This window comes from Ovis aries, chromosome 9 (genome assembly GCF_016772045.2).
Source record: "Ovis aries strain OAR_USU_Benz2616 breed Rambouillet chromosome 9, ARS-UI_Ramb_v3.0, whole genome shotgun sequence".
Taxonomy (NCBI): Eukaryota; Metazoa; Chordata; class Mammalia; order Artiodactyla; family Bovidae; genus Ovis; species Ovis aries.
In genome coordinates this window covers 57,733,996-57,754,224 of record NC_056062.1, presented here as the reverse complement: position 1 = coordinate 57,754,224, position 20,229 = coordinate 57,733,996, and the positions used below count along the sequence as shown (strand labels likewise).

The 20,229-nt window shown below is 38.8% G+C and overlaps 1 protein-coding gene across 1 annotated transcript; it reads left to right on the top strand.

The window, feature by feature from the left end:
- The first annotated feature begins 7,278 nt into the window (after positions 1–7,278).
- Positions 7,279–10,380, top strand: LOC101113339 (fatty acid-binding protein 9). The gene is made up of 4 exons (XM_004011763.5): positions 7,279–7,351; positions 8,973–9,145; positions 9,939–10,040; positions 10,204–10,380. The coding sequence occupies exons 1-4, from the start codon at positions 7,279–7,281 to the stop codon at positions 10,252–10,254; spliced, it is 399 nt and encodes a 132-aa protein (XP_004011812.1). The 3' UTR covers positions 10,255–10,380.
- The last annotated feature ends 9,849 nt before the right edge of the window (positions 10,381–20,229 follow it).

The window sequence follows — 20,229 nt, the reverse complement described above, 5'->3', positions numbered from 1 at the left end:
TAATTAAAGACCAGGACATTCAAAAGCAATTTCATATACAGAGGATATTAGAAAGTCACTGTACATTCCAAGGAAAAGGTACAGGGTCAGAAAGGACATGAGAAGACCTTAAGTTTCTTCCTTAGGCTGGTCCTTGGCGCAGAGCCAGACTCCAGCCATCAGAAAACAAAAACAAAAAGCAGCAAACCCTAGAGAAGGAGGAGAACCTAATTTCCAGAGTTAGCACATTATTAAATTCAAATTTTCAGTTTTCAACAGTAAAATCACAGAACATGGGAAGAAATAGGAGAGCTTGGCCCATTCAAACAAAAAGTTAAACCAACAGAAACTGTCCCTGAGAAAGACCTGAAGTTGGATTCACTAGTCAAAAATTAGTTACATTTCTGTATATTAACAATGAACAATTCGAAAAGCAAATTAAGAAAACAATTCCATTTACAATAGCACCAAGAAGAATAAAATACTTAAGAATTAACCAAAGAAGTGGAAGTTTGTACTATGAAAACTATAAAAGATATAACTAAGTGGAAAGACATCCCATAGTCATAGATTGGAAGTTGTCAATACTATACCATTTGAAGTGATTTACCAATTTAGTGGAATCACTGTCAAAAGTCCAATGTTGTTTCTTGCAGAAATAGAAAAGCCCATTCTAATATCAAGGGATCTGAAAAGCAAAAAAAAAAAAAAAAAAAAAAATCCTAAAAATGAAGAACAAAGTTGGAGAACTGATACTTCCTGATTTCAAATTTTGTTACAAAGCTACTATAATCAAAGCAGTGTGATACTGGCCTAAAGACTGACATATGGGCTAATGGAATAGAATAGAGAGCTCCAAAATGAACTCTTGCATATTGCCAAGACCTTTCAGGGGATAAAATACAATCTTCTCAACAAATGGTGCTTGGAAAACCAGATGCATGCATGCTCAGTCACTTCAGTCATGTCCAACTCTTTGTGACGCTATGGACTGTAACCTGCCGGGCTCCTCTGTCCATGGGATTCTCCAGACAAGAATACTGGAGTGAGCTGCTGGGCTCTCCTCCAGAGGATCTTCCCTGACCTGAGACTGAACCTGGATCTCCTGCATCTTCTGCATCACAGGTGGATTCTTTACTTCTGAGCCACTGGGAAAGCCCTGGAAAACCTGATATCCACATGCAAAAGAGTGAAACTGATGTCTCTTTTTAACACCACATGCAAAAGTTAACTCAAATATAAGACCTAAAACTTGAAACTTTTAGAAAAACTTCACAACATTGGACTTGGCAGGGATATCTTGAATATAATACCAAAGGCACAGGCAACAAAAGAGACAATAGACAAATTTGATTCCAGGAAAATAGAAAATCCTTTGCCTTAGAAGACATTATCAACAGAATAAAAACGTGGCTCACAGGACTTCCTTGGTGGTACAGTGGTTAAGAATCCCTCTGCCAATGCAGGGGACACGGGTTTGATCCCTGGCTCGGGAAGCTTCTGCATGCCGCAGAGCAACTAATCCTGTGGGCCACAGTACTGAGCTCCAGTGCCGCAGTTATTGAAGCCCACTCACCTAGAGCCCATGCTCTGCAACAAGAGAAGCCACAGCAATGAGAAGCCTGAACACTGCAACAAAGAGTTGCCCCTGCTCATCGCTAGAGAAAGCCCATATCCAGGAATAAAGACCCAACACAGCCAAAAATAAATACACACATACATACATAAAAATTTAAGAAGCAACCCACAGAATGGGAGAAAATATTTGCAAGTGATATTCCTGATACGGAACAAATATCCAGAATATATAGAGAGCTCCTAAAAACAATAACAAAAAAACTACTTGATTCAAAAATGGGCAAATGTCTTGTATCAGAGAAAATATATAAATGGTCAATAAACACATGAAAGGATGTTCAGTGTTGCTAATTATTAGTGATAATGCAAATCAGGATCATAATGGGATGCATCTCACACACATTAAGATGGAGGCTATAAAAAAATAACTTGTTAGTGAGGATGTGGAGAAATTGGAAACCTTGTACAATGTTGGTGGGAAGGTAAAGCAGTACAATTGCTATGGAAAACAGCAGGACAATTCCTCAAAAAATTTAAAATAGAATTAACCAGGTGGCATCAGTGGTAAAGAACCTGCCTCCCAATGCAGGAAACTCAAGAGATGCGGATTATCTCTAGCTCAGGAAGATCCCCTGGAGTAGGAACTGGCAAGCCACTCCAGTATTCTTGCTGGAGAATCCCACGGACAGAGAAGTCTGTTGGGCTGTAATCCCTAGGGTTGCAAAGAGCTGGACACATCTGAAGCGACTGAGCATGTACACACCAGCAATTCTACTTCTGGTTATACACTCAAAATAATTGACAGCAGGGTCTCAAAGAGATACATGCATAACCGTGTTGGAAGGACTGATGCTGAAGCTGAAGCTCCAATCCTTTGGCCACCTGATGCAGAGTCAACTCATTGGAAAAGACCCTGATGCTGGCAAAGATTGAAGGCAAAGGGAGAAGAGGGTGGCAAATGATAGGATGGTTAAATAGCATCACCAATTCAATGGACATGAATCTGAGCAAACTCCGTGAGATAGTGAAGGACAGAGAAGCCTGGCAAGATACAGTTCTTGGGATCGCAAAGCGTTGGACGTGACTTAACAGCTAAACAACAACAAATGTTCATAACAACATTTTTCATCTATTGCTAAAATGTAGAGGCAATCCAAATGTCCATCAAAGGATGAATGTATAAGAAAAATATGAATAACACATTTTGCTTTATCCAACAGAATACCATTGTGTTAAAAAGGAAGAAAATTCTGAGATTTCCTACAACATGGGTAAACCTTAATGACATTGTGCTAAGCGAAGTAAGCTGGTCACATACAGATAAAAACAAACACTGCATGATTCCACTTATACAAGGTCATGGAGGCAGAAAGTAGAATGGTGGTTACCAGGAGGCAGGGGTGTGGAGAATGGATAATTGCTATTTAACGAGTAGAGTTTCAGCTTTGCAAGATAGCATTTCTAGAGATGGATGGTGGTGATGGTTACATAACAGTGTGAATACCACTGAAGCATGTGCTTAGAAATGGTTAAAGACAGTTAATTCTGTGTAATGTCTATTCTACCACAATAAAAAAATTAGAAAAAAAAATCTAGTGTAGCTCCAGCTATTTTATGTACAGCAATAAAGTAGCAGATGTATTGTTGAATCATTTTGTAGATTTTAGTACATGTTTAACTTTATCTGTGTCCCTCACCAATGGAGAATGTAATATCTCAAAATTAAAATTTATTTTAAAAGTGTTTAATAGCTAAGCAGTCTCAAGAAAGAAAATTAATGTAGAAAATGAGATACTGGAAAAGCATAGAAAAATGAGATCATGGGGAAATAAGTATTTAACCTGTCATGAATATAAAATGTGTAACTGTTCTATAACAGAATATTGTATTCTAGTTCTTTTGTTGGGATTAACAATTAAGAACATTTTAATTAAAAAGTTTTTTTACTGGAGGGAATGATAATTTTAAAAAACATTTGTGTATTTATGGCTGCACTGGGTCTTTGTCGCTGCACTCCATCTTTCTCTAGCTGCAGCTGGTGGAGTCTCCTCTTTGGGTGTGTGGGCTTCTCATAGTGGCTTCTCTTGTGGAGCCTGGGCTCTAGACCCCAGGCTTCAGTAGTTCAGCAAACAGGCTTAGTTGCTTCATGGCATGTGGAATTTTCCCGGACCAAGGGTTGAACCTATGTCCCCCGCATTGGCAGGCAAAATTCTTATCCACTGTACCACCATGGATATCCGAAATGGTGATTAAAAACAAACAAACAAAAAAAACTAAACAAATATGCCAAAGCTAGTAGTGATAGCAGCAGGACTAGAAGAGAACTTTCTTGGTTGAGAAGGTAAATGTGTATGATAACAATGAAACACTGAGCAAAGATGAAGGGAGTCTGAGAATCCCTATACTGTCTGATGACCATAAGGAAAGGCGTGTCATATGAGCAGGTCAGGAGAGAGCAATGTAGTAAAAGTGAAAGTGAAGTCGCTTAGTCGTGTCGGACTTTTTGCGACCCCGTGGACTATAGCCTACCAGGCTCCTCTGTCCATGGGATTCTCCAGGCAAGAATACTGGAATGGGTTGCCGTTTCCTTCTCCGGGGTATCTTCCTGACCCAGGGATCGAACCCAGGTCTCTCACATTGCAGGAAGACGCTTTAAACTCTGAGCCAAAACTCTGTCTTAAATACAATTTGATTCCACTAATATGGGGTACCTAGAATAGTCAAATTGATAGAGCTGGAGATTACATTGGTAGATACCCAGTGGGTATCCCTGCTCCCCGGGACCCAGCCAGTGGGGGAGGTGGGGATGGGGGTGGGGAGTTATTGTTTAATGAGGACAGAGTTTCAGTTTAGGAAAGTGAGGAAAATTTCAGAAGATGGATAATGGTGAGAACTGCCCAGCAATGTGAAGGTACCTAATGCCACTGAACTGTACAGTTAAATATGATTAAAATAGTATGTCTTATGTGACTTTCAACAGAATAAAATTTTTTTTTAATTTAAAAAATCTTTGTCTTTACTTGTTAGAGAGATTAATATCAGTGATGAGGGAAATTGTCAGTTAAAATAAACATTTTATTCCTCTTGTCATTCATTCATAAAACATTTATTGAGCACCTACAATATACCGGGCACTGTTTCTCAAGGATTCAGAAGTGAATCAGAAATATTTTCTTTACTTGATGTACTCATGAAAGAGCTCAGGGGACAGTTGGAGGAGGACTCCATGCAATACTGTGAGAAAAGTTCCAGAATATACTTGTATTAAGGTATAATTGTATCACATAAACAATCATCAGCCAGCTTGGAACCAGTTTCACATAGGACATGATTTTGAGTTGGATCTGGAGACCTGGGAGATACTGTGCATGAGGCCAATATCACATGATACATAGGATTTTCTTTTAATTTTTTTTTTTTTTGCCACACCAAATGGCATATGGAATCTAATTCCCTGTTCAGGGATCAAACCTGCACCCCCCGCATTGGAAACACAGAAACTTAACCATTGGACCACCAGGGAAGTCCTGGAATTGGTTTTCAAAGTCCAAATTTAGGTGGAGCTATTTACAAAGGCATATCAATTATGGTTTAACCTGCAAGGAACAAAAACTCAGACACAATGTTTTTTTAAAAAATGGAATTCATCAGTTCTCCTTATAAAGATTCCAGAAACAAAGTGGTCTTGAGTTCTTCCTCCTTTTCCTCTCTCCCATTCTCAGTTTTGGCCTCATTTTTGAGTTGGTAACACAATGGATGTGGCAGTTTTAAATATCGTGTGTGTGTGTGTGTGTGTGTGTGTGTGTGTGTGGTAAGTCGCTTGAGTTATGTCCAGCTCTTTACAACCCTATGGACTGCAGCCTGCCAGGCTCCTCTGTTCATGGGATTCTCCAGGCCAGATTACTGGAGTGGGTTGCCATGCCTTTCTTCAGGGTATCTTCCTGACCAGGGATCGAACCTGTGTCTCTTGCATCTCCTGAACTAGCAGGCAGGTTCTTTATCACTAACGTCACCTGTGAAGCCCCTAAATATCATACAAGAGAGCAAAAGTTGCCAAGGAGGGGCCCGTCCCTGTGATTCTCTCTTAAGGGTGAGGGAATTTTATAAAAGGCAGAAGTTTGACCTTCTCTTTTGCCTCATGGGCCACAGGATTGATTTCTGAATCAATCAATGGTAGAATACTTGGAACAAAACTGGTTAGACTAAGGGGAGACCTTGACTTGTATGCCTGCCATGTTTCAGACTGAGTACACACAAATCCAGAACCAATAAAGCAAGATCAAGTCACTTGCTCTTTACTTGAGCATCACCTCTGAGTGTGATTTCAACTGCTAAGGCACTTATATTCAGTCCAGTCTCAGTTCCCTAAAACTGACTCTAAGGTTTTTTCTTTCCTTGTTTTGCCCTCCAGATAGTTTAGCTATTTCCCCTATATTGTATTATAAATAACTTTTTAATAAGTTTCCATCAAAATAAATTCCTCATACCACTGAAGATTTAACTTTGCGGTGCAAAAGCATCTGCTTTTTTTTTTTTTTTTTAATTTCCCCACAAATAGATGGTCTGAATGAAGATTTCTTTGACTTTAAGGAATATTTTGACCCAGGCAGATGATAGTATAAATGTTATTCTTCACTCTAATTTTCCAGCCTTCTTGAAAACAACTGGAGTTCAAAGCTGTCATGTAAATCTACAACCTCAGAATCCAATCTTTCCCAGTAAAGGCCTTACCTGCCTAAAGTTCACCTCCATTACTTGGGTTACAGAAGAAGATTTTAGAAGTAATGGCACAGATATTTAAATTACTTCCTGCCTTCATCTTTCTTTTAGAATGAAGATTACAAAATACCATATTTCTACCTAAAACTTCCATTCACAACTTCAATATCAATATTTCTTGATATTAATTATCAAGATTAAAATTTTAATCTTATTTCACATCAAGATATTTTGATATTTATTATCAAGATTAATATTTTAATTACTCTTCTTTTAATATCAAGATTTCTTTGTTATCCTAAAAGATGAATTTTAGCATTAGCTTCCCCTCATTTTTAGAACTTAAATTATAAAACACCATAAATGATAATTGTTAGTTTTCTTCCCACTCTGCAATTACTCTTAATTAACAGCAATGATGCCTTATGCCTCACTCCAATCAACTGTAGGCATTTCAGTTACATTAAGTAGTATCAATTCATCAGCCCTGCAAGGAAGGGAGGGGCACATGTTCTTATAATGAAGAGAGTACTCTGGCACTGTGACTTGTCCAAATAAAAAGCAGCTGAGGTAGAGTAAGCAAGCAAGGATGTCCCTGTATCAGGTAGGAAAACATCTCAGTCAGGTGTTCATTAAACATTTGTTAGGTTATTCCTTCAGAGTTGACTCAGCATTCATAGTTCAAAATGCTGATCTCTATTGAAAATTGTCTCCATTCCACAATATTTATCAGGTGACTCTGAGGTTACCAATCTGTTTATTAGAAGCTATAATCATTGACTTAAATTCAACTTAACATGTTAATTTTCTATCTTTATTTGCAAGTAAATAAAATGAGTCAACTCTGGTGCCTAGGATCTTTGGTCTTGCTGCTCCCCATTGGCCATTTCAGAAGAGTCACATGATGAAGATGTCTTTTAAATTAAGATTCTGGTAGCAGTGTGTCACTTAAGTTTCTTTGGCTTTTGGTTGTGAGCACCTCTTCTCTGCAAGCTTTCCATCATGATTAAGCCCTTCTTGGGAACCTGGAAACTGGTCTCCAGTGAAAACTTTGATGAATATATGAAAGAGCTGGGTGAGAAATAGCTTTACAAGATTTGGAAACTGGCAATGCTTTTTGTGATGTGGTTGGGCTTGCACTTTACAATGAATTTTCCTACAATTATCTTGTTCATTTGGGATCTAAGGGTATATTCATGGGGTTAACAAAGTTTATGTATCTACATTTACTCTTTTATTACTAGTAATAATTATCTCTTTCTGCAATATTAGGCTCACAGTTACTTCCTTCTAATTATTATCTATATTTTTAGACCATATATCCTTTTTGAAAATACTTCATCCTACCCTCATGACAGAGTTTCTTTTTATCTTGGTAATTTCATTAAATAGCTTTTCCCAGCTCCCCATTATAGATAGCAATACCTATCTATAATTAAATTTATTAACTAAATTCATTTCAAGGTTTACTTTAAGTCATAACTTCAAAAGAGCAATAACAACAAGCAAAATTTCTATTGGGTTAAGTTTTAGAGTTCTGATACACATGGGAGATTTTTAAAATATTATTTTGAAGAGTTTCAAATGTTTTATTGAAATAGAACACATAGAAATAGAATATTTTTACTCATGGAATTTCCCACCATTTGACATCTCCCAGAATTGTAAGTTCTGCATACTTTAGCTCTTATTCAAGTTGAAATGAATATCATTTACAATGGCTCAGATAACTAATAATAACTAAACTATTCTTTACTAATGCTAGAAGATTAGTAATTTTTTAATATTTAATGAAGCAATTTTAAACACATAAGAGAGACCTCCCTTTTAATAAAAAACTATATATAAAGTTTTTCTGCTTTTATGTAGTCAGAGGCTTCCCATCTGCCCACAATATGAATATGAAGTCGATTTCTATATCAATATTAAGAGATGGGAGTCAACCCTTCTGCTTAACTATTGCAGGAGACAAATTCAACAACGGACAATTCCCAAAGTGAATAGCAGGGCTAGGCTCTCAGCCAAATTGTCTGATTTGCCTATCTCCTCTTTATTCAGCCAGATCTGAATTGTACCTACAAATAAGAGAAGGCTGCACTTTATAAGTCATATTCTTTTAGAGTAGTTAGATACTTTGAAAGTTTTTTTTTTTAAGGAAAATAAAAAAGCATGCTAAAGTTTATGGAAAATTAGAAAACCTGTGTTTAAGTTTCAGTTCTGCTAATTACCAAGCACATCATCTAGAAAAAGCCTCTCTACCTCTCTGGGAGTCGATATACTCATCTCTAAAATGAGGGTAATAATACCCCCTGCTGTTGAAATAGTGTTGTTGAAACACTTCATGAGGTAAAGCCCAAGCATATGATTGAAAGGCACCACACAAATATAGATTTTAGATGAAGTATAAGAGTCTCCGTGATTTTAGATGAAGCACAATAGTCTCAGAAAGTGAACTTAGCTTTCAAAATGTCAAGTATAATTACTAGACATGTCTTCTGATTGGGAGGTTTGGCTCAACCAGCTGATACAGAGAGCACTAGAGAAAAGATGGCATACTATCCAAAATATCAATGGGGAGAGGATGCGTTCTTTTTAAACTGCTTTCCAAAATGATTGCTAACACTTCTTCCTAAACTTCTTAAGAAGGCGTGTTTTTTCCTCTATTCACTGAGTTTTCTTCTCACTCATTCCTACAGGAGTGAGTGTTGCAGTCCAGAACCTTGCAGGATCAGCAAAGCCAAGAATCATTATTAGTGCCGACGGGGATAAGGTTAGCATCAAAACTGAAAGTACTTTCAAGAACTCTGAGATCTCCTTCAAAATAGGGGAAGAATTTGATGAAACCACCATAGATAACCGGAAAGTGAAGGTAAGAACTGAATCTTCCTGCTCCATAATCAGGAAAAATCTAGAAGGCAGTTAGGCATAGTCTGTTCTAATTCACCCAATCAGTTTATTTTGTTAATTAATAGTGCACATCTATAAAGTCAGTTCTTTTGCAAATGATTTAGGGCCCAAAAACTCAACGGGTTTTCACTGCTTCTCTGATCTCTGTCATTTTTCATTTGTTTTTAATGTTATTTATTTGTTTATTGGCTGTGCCGGGTCTTTGCTGCTCCATGGGCTTTTCTCTGGTTGCAGTGAGTGGGGGCTACTCACTAGTTGTGGTGAACAGGCTTCTTGTTGCAGTGGTGTCTCTTGTGGAGCCCAGGCTCCAGGGCTCTAGGGCTTGGGCTTCAGTAGTGGTGGCTCCCCAGGTCTAGAGCACAGGTTCAATAGCTGAGTTGTGGTGCACGGGTTTAGCTGCTCAGCACCATGTAGGATCTTCCCAGATCAGGGGTTGAACCCTTGTGTCCTGCTTTGGCATGTGGATTCTTTACCACTGAACCTTAAGAGAAGCCCTTTCTTTGTCATTTTATAAAACAGAATATGGAACAATCATTCACAAATAGTTTAGGTATTGCTTACCTGGGGAAAAGAGCATCACTTGAATAATCTTTTGAGACTTCCCTAGTTTGATGGTATTAGATTAGGACAAGAACTGATGTAAGAATTTTGGAGAAAAGAATTTCAAAATGGAAATTAAAAAATAGATATCTAGTCTTGTGTCATTAGGATGTTGTGAATTGCTATTTCTGACTGATTCCTTTCCACATTTATAGAGCATCGTAACACTAGATGGTGGCTCAATGATTCATGTTCAAAAATGGCTTGGTAAAGAGACAACGATCAAAAGAAAAATTGTAGATGGCAAAATGGCAGTGGTGAGTTTTCTCTAAATTTAAAAAATTTTGATGTTACTATTTGACACATACCTTTCAAATCATTCAATTGTCTTACGGCCCGAGGAGGCAGTCTGGGGAAAGAGGGACAGAGCAAATTTAACCTGTCATGTACCAACTTTAATAGATCCCTCTTTGCTTTTAGGAATATATCATGAATAATGTTGTCAGCACTGGTGTCTATGAAAAGGTGTGAAGAAATTGTATGCATCAGTGAAAACTTGTTCACTAACAGGAAACTGAGACTTGAAGAAGATGTGCTTCAGGGCCAGTGATTTTAAAAAAACTTTCTCAACATAAAATCGCTCAATAAAACCAAACTAAGTGCAGTTATGGAGCTGTGTAATCTTGAGAGTTAGGGACAATCTAAATGGGTGAGATAAGAAACTACCTGTCTCTGGCGTGATTATAAGATCACTAACTGCCTTTTATACTTTGCACACTTGACTTCTGCAATCCTTGCTTTTCCTTCAATGGACCCATTCCATTTAGGTTAAGGCTTTCTGTCAAAGGATGCTCTATTGAAATTCATGTGACTTCAAAGAGGGATATATTATAATCATTGAAATCTGCCTGCAAAGTAGGAGACCCAGGTTCGATCCCTGGGTTGGGGAGATCTCCTGGAGAAGGGAATGGCAACCCACTCCAGTATTCTTTCCAGGAGAATCACAGGGACAGAGGAGCCTGGTGGGCAACTGACATCCCCCTTGAACAATACAGGTGTTGAAAACCAGTGTTGCTATCTATCTTTGCGGAAGGTTGGCCCTACTTAAAGTCTTATAGATAGGACAGATAGATGATAGACAGATAGATAATGAATAATAGATAGATAGATGAGAGAGACAGGGAGAAGGGGAGAGAGACAGACACAGAGACAAAAAGGCTACAAAATATAGCCTAAACATTCTACACTGTGCTTGAATTATTACAGAACATTTAAAACAGTCATTATCCTACTTTTCCATAAATGTGTTTAACATAATCAAGCTAGTGCATCACTTACAACTTAGTCTTTGCAGAATGATGTTTTATTGAATGCCAGTCCTGGACTTCTAAACACCTAGTGGGAATATAATTGTTAGAGCTTCATAAAGTCCTGTAATAGTTTCACTGATTACTGTTGCTAGGAAGTACTCTCAGGGCTTAGAGCGAAACAGAGCAATTACAGGTAAAATTTTAAAATTGAGTGTGTTTGTGGCAGTGGGAAGAGGAAAAGGAAAAAGGGGAAGAATTCTGTATATCTCATACTGCAAATTAAACCAGACAGTACTTAGTCAAAAATAACCCCTGAAGGTAGTGTTTAATTTGTGCTAGTTTGTCATCTAAACTGAATGAGAAGTGAAAAGTGGAAAGACAGGCACTATCAGTAATTACAGCTGGGCCATAGCATAAACTGGGACTATCCTAGGCAAACTAAGAAATATGGTTACCTTAGTAAGGATGAAATTAAAGAGTAATGAAAAGGACTTAGCATGGGATTGGGACAGTAACTGAATTCTTGTCCAAGGAAAGGAGCTAGGACTGTCATATTAAACCTGAAGACCTCAGCATAAAACTGCACTTGAAGTAGCCACACTACTGCCCGACGTGGGCAGGGACACTCATTGTCGCATGCTTGTCTCTGTCCTTCCTAAAGGACTCAAGCATGTACAAATGGACCTGCACTCATTCTCCAGAAGTCCAAGAGGTTTTCAAGCCCCAAGGTAGCATCCTGTGCACAAAGAGGAGCAGAGGCTGATGTTGCCTTCATCCGAGTATGGTCTCTGAGATGGGAGCGCAGATGACAGCACTTCAGCAACAACTCAGACCACTGGTTGAAGTGTTTTCCACAAGGATTCAGTTCAGTTCAGTTGCTCAGTCGTGTCCGACTCTGCAACCCCATGGATTGCAGCACACCAGGCCTCCCTGTCCATCACCAACTCCCGGAGTTCACTCAAACTCATGCCCATCGAGTCATGATGCCATCCAGCCATCTCATCCTCAGTCGTCCCCTTCTCCTCCTGCCTCCAATCCATCCCAGCATCAGAGTCTTTTCCAATGAGTCAACCCTTCGCATGAGGTGGCTGAAGTACTGGAGTTTCAGCTTTAGTATCATTCCTTCCAAAGAACACCCAGGACTGATCTCCTTTAGAATGGACAGGTGGATCTCCTTGCAGTCCAAGGGACTCTCAAGAGTCTTCTTCAACACCACAGTTCAAAAGCATCAATTCTTCGGCGCTCAGCCTTCTTCACAGTCCAACTCTCACATCCATACATGACCACAGGAAAAACCATAGCCTTGACTAGATGGACCTTTGTTGGCAAAGTAATAACTCTGCTTTTGAATATGCTATCTAGGTTGGTCATAACTTTCCTTTCAAGGAATAAGTGTCTTTCAATTTCATGGCTGCAATCACCATTTGCAGTGATTTTGGAGCCCAAAACAATAAAGTCTGACACTGTTTCCACTGTTTCCCCATCTATTTCCCATGAAGTGATGGGACCAGATGCCATGATCTTCATTTTCTGAATGTTGAGCTTTAAGCCAACTTTTTCACTCTCCTCTTTCACTTTCATCAAGAGGCTTTTAGTTCCTCTTCACTTTCTGCCATAAGGGTGGTGTCCTCTGCATATCTGAGGTTCTTGATATTTCTCCCAGCAATCTTGATTACAGCTTGTGCTTCTTCCAGTCCAGCGTTTCTCATGATGTACTCTGGATAGAGGTTAAATAAGCAGGGTGACAATATATAGCCTTGACGTACTCCTTTTCCTATTTGGAACCAGTCAAGGATTCAGTTCGGTTCAGTTCAGTCGCTCAGTCATGTCCGACTCTTTGCAACCCCATGAATCACAGCAGACCAGGCCTCCCTGTCCAGATGCTTACTCCTTGGAAGAAAAGTTATAACCAACCTAGATAGCATATTCAAAAGCAGAGACATTACTCTGCCAAAAACGTCCGTCTAGTCAAAGATATGGTTTTTCCAGTGGTCATGTATGGATGTGAGAGCTGGACTGTGAAGAAAGCTGAGTGCCAAAGAATTGATGCTTTTGAACTGCGGTGTTGGAGAGCTCTTGAGAGTCCCTTGGACTGCAAGGAGATCCAACCAGTCCATTCTAAAGGAGATCAGCCCTGGGTATTCTTTGGAAGGAATGATGCTAAAGCTGAAACTCCAATACTTTGGCCACCTCAGGTGAAAAGTTGACTCACTGGAAAAGACTCTGATTCTGGGAGGGATTGGGGGCAGGAGGAAAAGGGGATGACAGAGGATGAGATGGCTGAATGGCATCACCGACTCGATGGATGTGAGTTTGAGTGAACTCCAGGAGTCAAGGATTAGGGTATTCTAAAAAGCACTAGGCACTTACTCATTTAAATCTTTGACTTTACAGAGGCAAAATTTTTAAAAGCATAACTTAGTTTTGAGTTTTCAAGACTTGTTTCTCCTCCCATAATGTCACAGCTCAAGTTATAGAGAGCCTAAATGAGATAAAAATTCTGGTGTGGCGTCTTTAGTAGGTAGAATCAAGCATGCTACTCCTGAGAAAGTTACTCATTCTGCAAGTTCTTACTCAGACACCACCATCTGTTCAGTGCTCTATTGTTTCAGTCATGTCCGACTCCTTTGTGACCCCATGGACTGTAGTTCACCAGGCTCCTTCTGTCTGTGTGATTTGCCAGGCAAGAACACGGGAGTGGATTGCCATTTTCTTTTCCATCAATACTCTATTGCTGCTGCTGCTGCTGCTAAGTCGCTTCAGTCGTGTCTGACTCTGTGTGACCCCATAGACGGCAGCCCACCAGGCTCCACTGTCCTTGGGATTCTCTAGGCAAGAACACTGGAGTGGGTTGCCATTTCCTTCTCCAATGCATGAAAATGAAAAGTGAAAGTGCAGCCTACCAGGCTCCTCCGTCCATGGGATTTTCCAGGCAAGAGTACTGGAGTGGGTTGCCATTGCCCTCTCCCAATACTCTATTAGGTGATGGCAAATAGAAATGAGTTGAGGATAGAGTTCACAACTGCCTTTTATTGTTACAAGTAACAGAGGCATCTTGAAACCCTATTGATTTTATTTTTGTTCTCAGTCAAATTGTGTTAATATTTTTATAAGAAAAAATTCATTAAAGTTTATGCTTAGAATTATCAGTCTTTACTAAGGACATTGACATGATCTGACTTACGTTTAAAAACTGTCACCATTTATCTATAAACAACAACTTGTCAAGTTGCACTGGATTTCTAGAAAAAGGATAATAATGACAATTATTGCTGAGCAATAAAAAGCCATTATTTACTTTCCATAAGGGTTTGAAGTAGAGAAAGTGACAGATTTTATAAACTATAAAATAAAATATGTATTTTTGAATATTTTTAGACTGAAAAACTTAGTGATAAACTATTACATTTTAAATTCACACTACACTGAAGTTTACAGAAAAGAATTAATCATCCAACTATCAAGCATACCAAAAACATGATTAATACTATTATCAATGAATAACTCACCAGATTTCTTTTTTTGCTACCCAATACTATTTAGAAAACCGCTGACAAAGGTAATTTATTTTGAACATTTTTAGTGTATTTAATTTCCATATATTTGCACAAAAGTGTAAAAATCATAAAAGAACATGCTTTGAAAGTGATTAAAAGACAACTAACTATTTCAAAGCTAGTAACAGAAAATAGACAGAAATTTAGGATGAAGAAATCAGGACATAACCTAATCCTTGATTTATTTCTATTTTAAACATTTACAGAAAACTATAGTCTGTCCACTTTGAATGTTGGTATCTAGACCTTGAGTAATTTTTTGAGGGGGTCAGAGTTGGGAGGAACCTTCTAACAACGAGCCTCATGATAGAACGGGAAGTGACTGCTACCCTCTGAAACACATTGCAGGAAATGAAATTTGAGAACCAGACAGAGCAGGACTTGAATCCTGCTTCTGCCACTGACTGTTTTGTGAGCTTGAATGAGCTGTTCACCCACTTTGGTTTTCTCCTTTGCAAAATGGAGGCTGCCTAATTCACAAGTTTGTGATGAGGCTAAATGAGACATCCTTCAATGGGCCAGCACAGGGAATCCCTCATGTCTTCTCATTTTTCCCACATCCCCTTCCCAGATAATAAGGCAATTAGAATGCAAAGAATAGGAACCACAGAACTGAAGGCATATGCACTAAAACAGTGGGCAGACAAAGCTGGATTAGAAGAGTGTTACAGCAGAGGCAGGCAGGGTCTAGGAGCAACTAATCAGTTAGAAATGGGATTTGGGAGAAGTCAATTCTGGTTTACTTGGTAACATAGAGTTCATCTGTCAATACATAAGTTACAAAACAATTTCAAAAGGTTTTCTTTTTTGGTTCTCAGAACAATCAATATTGTAGAGGTGATAAAGCTACAACTCAAATGCTATCCATTTGGTAGATGGTAAAGCTAGACCAGTATTCCAAGTTCCTTATAACATTCTATCAGAATATAGACTTTAAGATAGTTATTCAGACATAATGTCAGGACTTAGTGTGCCCAGATTTGAATACAGAAGAGATAGTTAATTTCCCACTAGATATCTGGGCTTGCCAATACAGTATTGGCATTGAGAAGCATCTGCAAGCCAGACATGGCTTAGTACCCACCTGTGTCCTTGGGGTCATGTGACTATTTCTTGCATCAGAGTCTAGGTGGAAGTGACATGTGCCACTTCTAGGTCAAGAGAATAAAGAGGCAAGTGTGTCTTTTTCAGCTCCCCTAACCCCTGGCTGCTTGGAGGAGAGGACTCTGAAATCTGAAGGGTGCTATAGGCATGAAATGAAATTGAAAGCCTCTGAGCCTTTCTCTATGGAGTAAAGCTACCCATAGATCAGGAGCACCTGCAGTGGACAATACAGGGAGCAAGAAATAAACTTCTGAAATCCTGGGGTTCATGGCAGCAGCTCACATTACTGAGTTAGTGTGCCCATTTAAGATAATGTATTTTCACCAAGTATCCCCAATCATGAGCACGTTACAGGCTAGAATTTAACTACAAAACTAGTTTTCCATTGTTTGAAGGAAGGCATGGTTTGACATGAATAAATGAAAGTACAGTATATACATGAATTGATTCTATGATCTAACTTTACCTTACCTGAAATACGTGTGTGTGTGTGTGTGTGTGTATACACATACATATGTGTATGTAAACCACATTGTGTGTTCTCAATCACTCAGTTATGTCTGACTGTTCATTGCCCCATGGACTATAGCCTGACAGGCTGTCCATGGAATTTTCCAGGCAAGAATACTGGAGTGGGGTGCCATTTCCTCCTCCAGGGGATTTTCCTGACCCAGGGATCAAACCCACATCTCTTGTGTCTTCTGCGTTGGCAGGTGGATTCTTTACTGCTAAAGCTACCTGGGAAGCCCATAAACCATATTATACCATCTCAATTATTGAAAAAATTTTAAAATGTGATCAAGGAAATAAAGTAGGCAACCTGGATAACACATGGTTAGAAAATCATCAGAATTTTTGTGAGTTTATATTTGTTCCTTATGAAATAAAGCTACATACACACACTCACACATATACTCACACACTTTTCACTATGCTTTGCAAGTGAATTATTTTGAAGAGATTGCCTTCTCCCATAGACTGTAAGGGAGCAGATGGCTGAGTCCTGAAAAGTGTTTCCTACAGCTCTTTGTGCTAATGCCTGAAAAATACTACCTATTTTAATGTTGTTGATATCACTTTCTCTCTAAGAAGAAATGCAAATGGAGTAGAAAAAACTGTGACTAGCTCTGTATATTCTCTAATAACTAGAGAAAAACACTGACCAGTCTCTGGAAAAGAGGCAATGTATGTTCAAGCCTAGGAAAAACAAAGCTAATTGCATTGTTTGGAGGAATGACTAGCTAGTTCTTCCCTCTATTTATTGCCATTCAACAAAAGAAAAGCTATTAACTTCCTTTGGGCAGCATAATGCAACTGTCACTATAGTAACTAAAAAATCAAATACCCACTGGTGGCTGAGAAAGCTCCAAGAAATGGTTTTCATTAAGAAAACAACTTTAATCTCAGCATTTTTAAGATGAGACGAAAACGCTTACTTGCAACCTGAAGGAGGAAGCTATCAAGCCTGCATTGCCATTGTCACATTCGGTCAAATAGATGTCTGGAGGAGCACCAGATGCCCTAGTGTCTGAGTTCTGAAGATAAATAAGACTATTGGAATCAGGGCATCTAGTGTGTAAGAAATTATGAAAAGTATCTTCCAACATAGAAATGGTTCACTGACTCTTTAGTGTCATTCATTGTCTCCATCTGCAAATGATAAAAAAAAATAATAATTGCATATTCTAAAATGTCTCTGAGTGTCTGTTTAATGCATGTCTTCCTAACTGGAGTATAAGGCCCATGAGGGCAGGAAGAGTTGTTTCATTCACCATGTTATCTCCAGTGCTACTTCAGTTCAATAAATTCATGTTGAACTATTATCTGTGTGCATGCAGTGAGCATATGAACTACGAACCCTGGAATTATTTCACATGCACTTTCCTAGTGCTATCCTAAGATAGTGTCGTCCTGAAAGGGAAAGAACCGCCTGCTTTGCCACTGACCAATGGAGTGATTAAATGAAGGAATGGGTACTACGACTAAGTTTTATACTGAAGTGTAACTCACAGCCTTTCTCTTTCCATGACTCTAGAGTGTATGCAAATGGAAGGAAGAGAAGAAGAGGAAAGGAAGTTTAGAAGAATCATATTATTGATTATAAGCATGAATTTTAGATACTTTCATATTTGCTATATGATTTAATGCAAAGAAAATCCCTCATAAGCACAAAATTTACATTTCATTTATTCATTCAGTCAGTAAACAAACGATTACCTACTGTATGCATGCATGGGGTTAAGTACTTGGGCCTTTATGTGAATAGCTGTTGTTTAGTCATTCACTTGTATCTGACTGTTTGTGACCCCATGAATGGCGGCACGCCAGGCTTCCCTGTCCTTCACTATCTCACGGAATTTGCTCAAACTCATTTCCATTGAATTGGTGATGCCATCCAACCATCTCTTCCTCTGCCACCTCCTCTTCCTCCTGCCCTCAATCTTTTCCTGCATCAGGGTCTTTTCCAGTGAGCCGGCTCTTTGCATCAGGTGACCGAAGTATGGAGTATTGGAGCTTCAGCTACAGCATCAGTCCTTCCAATGAATATTCAGGGTTGATTTCCTTTAGGATTGACTGCTTTGATCTCCTTACTGTCTGAGAGACTCTCAAGAGTCTTCTCCAGCACCACAGTTTGAAAGAATCAATACTTTGGCACTCAGCCTTCTTTATGGCCCAACTCTCACATCCATACACGACCATGGGAAAAATCACAACTTTGACTGTATGGACCTTTGTTAGTAAAGTGATGCCTCTGCTTTTTAATACACTGTCTAGGTTTGTTATAGCTTTTCTTCCAAGGAGCAAACATCTTTTTAATTTCATGGCTGTAGTCACTGTCTGAAGTGATTGGGAGCCCAAGAAAATAAAGTCTGTCACTGTTTCCCCTGTTTCCCCATCCATTTGCCATGAAGTGATGGGACTAGATGCCATGTTCTTCATTTTTGAAGACTGAGCTTTAAGTCAGCTTTTTTACTCTCCTCTTTTACCTTGTATTATGTGAATATAATCACGTCTCATCCCCCACACACAGGAATCAAGACTTCGGTGCATGACATTCATGTTAATGAAGTAATGTCCAAAATTAATAAAAGTTAACATGTTAAATGACTAATTGCTTTGAGTGCTAAATGAAGATATACTAGAAAATATCAGGAAAGATGATTGAATTGAAATCTAAAGGCTGTCACTCCAAAGGTAGAGAAGAATGACTGAGCTGAGAGTTCAGGAATAACCCTATGGGCATGGTTATTTACTTTTTATTGAAGTATAAAGCTGAAACTCCAGTACTTTGGCCACCTCAGGTGAAGAGTTGACTCATTGGAAAAGACTCTGATGCTGGGAGGGATTGGGGGCAGCAGGAGAAGGGGACGACAGAGGATGAGATGGCTGGATGGCATCACTGACTCGATGGATGTGAGTCTGAGTGAACTCCAGGAGTCGGTGATAGACAGGGAGGCCTGGCATGCTGCGATTCATGGGGTCGCAAAGATTTGGACACGACTGAGCGACTGAACTGAACTGAACTGAAATGTTTACAACATTATGTTAGTTTCAGATGAGCAGCATAATGATTCAGTCACTTTACAGATTATACTCCAAAACATTATGAAGAGATAATGGCTATACTTCTCTATGCTAAATAATATATCCTTGCTGCTTATCTGTTTTATACAAAGTACTTTATGTCTCTTACTCTGCACCCCTAACATGCACCTCTGCTTTTCCCCCTCTCCACTTGTAACTGCTAATTTGTTTTCTCTGTGAGTCTGTTTCTATTTTTCTATATATGTTCATTTGTATTATCTTTTTATATTCTACTTAGAGATTTAGGCAAAATACCTAAATTTTTGAAGACACAAATCCTAGCATTATTCATTTTAATTAAGTGTTTTAGAAAATAACACATTCTGCTAATCAAAAACCCTTTCTTTCATAACTGTTTCTTCTATCCCAGTACAATATACTTCCTCCAGTTACATTCTCCTGGCCTAGGATTGGGTTAGCCAGCTAACAGAGGAATTGTTCTAGTTACTATTTCATTCCCACCTTGAATCATCCAGGCACAAGTAATTTAAGATGATTTTTGGATCCACTGTGTATGATTTTGCATTTTTTCAACCCAACTTGGACTCTAAACACATAACTGCAATGGTGATGGTACAACTATGATATTGGTAACCTGAGACCTAGAGGTCAGTGATTCTCCTGTTGTGGGTAAATAGATTCGGTTATTTTAATTATTAGGAAGAGTGCCAAACTGTGTACTAAACATGTAACCTGGTAATATCCATTGTCTCAAGGCCAGGATTAATGTCAGCATGAAAAACCTGTTAGGAAGGGGTATGGTATCTACTTGGTATTCCCAAGAGTGACACTTATGCTCAAAGTGTTTTCATATTTGCTCCGCTTGGTCTAAGACTGGGAGTCTGATGTATCATACAACATGGATACTTCATCTTTTGACTTTCACCTCTTTTGTTTTATAAATGATTTATTTATTTTCGTCTGCGATGGGTCTTCACTGCTGTGCCGGC

Excerpts from the sequence above, each read along its gene's own strand:
- LOC101113339 (XM_004011763.5), top strand. The coding sequence starts at position 7,279 with ATGATTAAGCCCTTCTTGGGAACCTGGAAACTGGTCTCCAGTGAAAAC. Across the intron at positions 7,352-8,972 it reads TGAATATATGAAAGAGCTGG|GAGTGAGTGTTGCAGTCCAG; the intron begins GTGAGAAATAGC and ends TCATTCCTACAG. Across the intron at positions 9,146-9,938 it reads TAGATAACCGGAAAGTGAAG|AGCATCGTAACACTAGATGG; the intron begins GTAAGAACTGAA and ends CCACATTTATAG.